At 35.3% G+C, this 3,512-nt stretch overlaps 1 protein-coding gene across 1 annotated transcript in view; it reads left to right on the forward strand.

Annotated features, from left to right (window-relative positions):
- Positions 1-18: 18 nt before the first annotated feature.
- LOC126495666 (alpha-amylase 1B-like) overlaps positions 19-3,512 on the forward strand; it is a 10,329-nt gene continuing 6,835 nt past the window's right edge. The window contains exons 1-3 of the mRNA XM_050133261.1: positions 19-115; positions 1,965-2,083; positions 2,194-2,319. Of these exons, the coding sequence (XP_049989218.1) occupies positions 26-115; positions 1,965-2,083; positions 2,194-2,319 (335 nt within the window). The 5' untranslated portion in view covers positions 19-25. The remainder of the gene's footprint in view (positions 116-1,964; positions 2,084-2,193; positions 2,320-3,512) is intronic.

Here is a 3,512-nt window from a genome sequence, read left to right on the forward strand (position 1 = left end):
TTTTGTAATTTTCAGACTCTATAAAATGGCAGTTGGATTTATGTTGGCTCATCCTTATGGATTCACACGAGTAATGTCAAGTTACCATTGGCCAAGATATTTTGAGAACGGAAAAGTAAGTTTAAATATATATTTTTTTCAATAAAAGGGAAGAGGTTATAATTTCACACAAAATTTGTTGTATAAAACAATGCCACCAAATATTAATATACTGTAATTTTAGTAATGTAAGTATATTATAAAAGTACCATTTATCATTATGAGAAGATCTTGAAAAGTAGAGATCAAGGTACAAAAGGGAAAACATAGGAGTTTAATAGTACTTACCTCATCAATGATATGTAGAGATTGTGCATAGGAACACCTGTAAAGATGATAACCAAGTTCATTTAATGTTGGACTAGAATTATGCCTTATTCCTGGGGAACACTTGCCAGGGCTGAAGGAGTACCAGAAAGAATTACCAGAAAGAACAGCAAAAGACTTTTGGAGGACAGGTCTTTTATTAAGAAAGGGCAAAGAACAGTTATACCCAGAAAGAAAGTCTGGTTGGACCCCTGTGGTGGTATTTTACTGGTTGGGGGCAGGAACAACCAGTGTGCTTCATGTGTATACATGGAAGCAGCAAGAGCCAGGGCAAGAAAACTTATAAGGTCATATAGAAAAGAAAGAACTTCCAGCCTGGGATGTTTTTCTATTCAGATATACAGCAACGAGTCCTCATAGCCTTGGAGAAACATGAGCTTATCAGTTGCTACATCCACCAGGGTACGATAGCACCCTGGGATGTCTATTTGTTGAGGTTTGTTGGTGCAGAGCAGGCAGGGGATGTGGGGTATGGGTGAGGCATGTGGAGCGGAGGCAGTCAAACTCCTGTTGCTCTCAGGGTGAGAAAATCTGGGGATTGTGGCATGCTTCTACCCCATCTTAGTTTTGGGCCAGACCTGCCTTTAAAACTTGAGGAAGATAAATATTTGGTAAATACTTTTAGAATATTTTGATGGAAAGAAATCATTTGGTGTAACTTAGATTAACTACTATATATGGATAATATTCATATATATGAATTATGTTAAATGAATCAAATAAATTTGAAGACTGATTCAAGAATACTAAGCATTACAAAAATATCATGCAATACTTTAACTGAACTATTTCAAAAAGCAACCAAATGCCTGGGGAGATGACATAGAGGGTAAAGCTCTTGAAGACAGTACAGGGGTTCTTCTCCCTGGCATGTTGCAATGTCGAGCAGTTTGGTGTCTCATCTACACAACTACCCAACAGATAGGAACCACAGATTCGTAGGTCATTAAATTGGATAGTTCTTTGTTTAGAAGAGAGACCTTTCCGCTATTGTCAATAGAGAGAGTGTTTGTTTAATTGTTTTAGGAAGATGGGTAAATGTGTTGGCAATCATGAAATGCATATTAAAACTTTGGAAAATGTATTACAGAATATTAGAATATGTTTATTAGTACTTTTATTTAAGTGATGGTATGAAACCTAAGCTTATATTAATTTGAAAATTAATTACACTTGCCAAGGAAGTTCTACAGATATTGATATTTTATAGTGAGCAAACAATATTTCTATTTTATAGATGATGAGATTTAGGGATAGATGACATGTATCTTGAATGCGTTTTCTAAAGCCGTTGGTACTGGATTCTGTTCTTCTTTAATCTTTCTGATACACTTTAAATCTTACCACTTTAGTGATACTAAAGAAATTAGAGGGATATTACGAAGTTATTGCTTGGAAACAGTCTGAGCGAATAAAAGTGTGTATGATAAAAATGTCATATTTCTCTGAAATATGACTCTAGAGAAATACTCAGTACTGTTTCAAAGTTAGACACTAAGTAGACACCATAGAGAATCAGGAAGCAGAACTTTTTTAGTTAATGCAATGAAAATGCAACACAAATCTTAAAATCCTGCAATTTTTTTCTTGTAATTAAGGATATCAACGATTGGGTTGGACCACCAAATGACAATGGAGCAACCAAAGAAGTGACGATAAATGCAGACACCACTTGTGGCAATGGCTGGGTCTGTGAACATCGATGGCGCCAGATCAGGTTGGGAGTGTCCCCTACAGATCTTGTCTAATAAGAGAATTGTTTAACTTTTTGTTTTAAATTGTTGAATATAAAGGGCACGAGCATTTCACGTGATATTGTGCTTTTAGGAACATGGTTGCCTTCAGAAACGTAGTCGGTTTTGAGCCTTTCTCAAACTGGTGGGACAATGGCAGCAACCAAGTAGCTTTTGGCAGAGGAAACAAAGGCTTCATTGTCTTTAACAATGATGACTGGTAAGTGGAAATAATTAAAGTAGGATTGTATACTTTTATACTTTTACATCCTTCCTTTTGCTTCCTGCTCATTTGTAGCTGAAAATATTTTTGTTAATGGATTTAACAAAGCACAGTGACCTGAAAACAAGAAAAAAAAAGATGCTTCTCTCAATTTGTTTCTCCATTTTTTTATAGATTTTGTTTTAAGTATAATTTTTTTTGCTGTTGTTTTTGGTGTACTCTTACACTGTCATATTCATATATTCTCATCATATACTCATGTGACATCTGTACAAAGCATATAAACATCCAGCAAGTCTTAAAATCAGTGAATGTATGGACATTATTAGATTCAAAATACTTTCCCCCATCTCCTAGCTCTGCATCACAACTATTTATTTTTCTGTTCCCTTGTTATCTAAACTTAAATTTTCTGCCTCTGTGTGATGAATAGTTTCAGTGCATTTGTCTACTTACTCTGGCTGTTGGTTTTTCTCAGGAGGCAATTGAGGTTTTTTTCTACAGTTGTAGATTATTGCCCTTCTGATTTTGATGCATGTATATGTTTTCTTCTCCTTGAACATTTTCCTATATACAACGATACGTACAGAATCTTTGTGCATGTAGTTGGCAATCTCAGTGTCAAGTTTCATTTTTACTTTTTTTTTTTTTTTTGCTCATTTTGGGTTATTGTTAGTTTCTTTTCTGATGGTGTGATCAGACATCATGAGCACGTCAGCTTGCAGAAGAAAGATTTTATTTGGGCTTGCAATTCGAGGTCATTAGAATGGAAAAGCAAGGTATGAGGGCAGGAATAGGAAGCTGATTACTCACACTTTGAACCACAGTACAATACAGAAAGTGCTCACTGGAGAAGGTAGGAGTCTTTCCCTGTCAAAGGCTGCTTCTAGTGACACAGTTCCTCCACATCCACATTAGCTAGCCTCCCCAAACTATGCCACCACAGGGAACCAAATTTTTAATTTAATAAGTGCTCTTTTTACATATTTATCTATGTATCATAATCTATATCTATTTCTGTATCATCTATCATCTATCTAAGTAGCTATCTTTCTTTCTATCTCTATCATCTATCTATCTATCTATCTATCTATCTATCTATCTATCTGTCTGTCTGTCTGTCTGTCTGTCTGTCTGTCTGTCTGTCTGTCTATCTATCTATCTATCTATCTATCTATCTATCTATCTAT

Source organism: Alexandromys fortis, unplaced genomic scaffold (assembly GCF_014885135.2).
Source record: "Alexandromys fortis isolate MF-2015 unplaced genomic scaffold, M_Fortis_MF-2015_v1.1 scaffold_558, whole genome shotgun sequence".
NCBI lineage: Eukaryota > Metazoa > Chordata > Mammalia > Rodentia > Cricetidae > Alexandromys > Alexandromys fortis.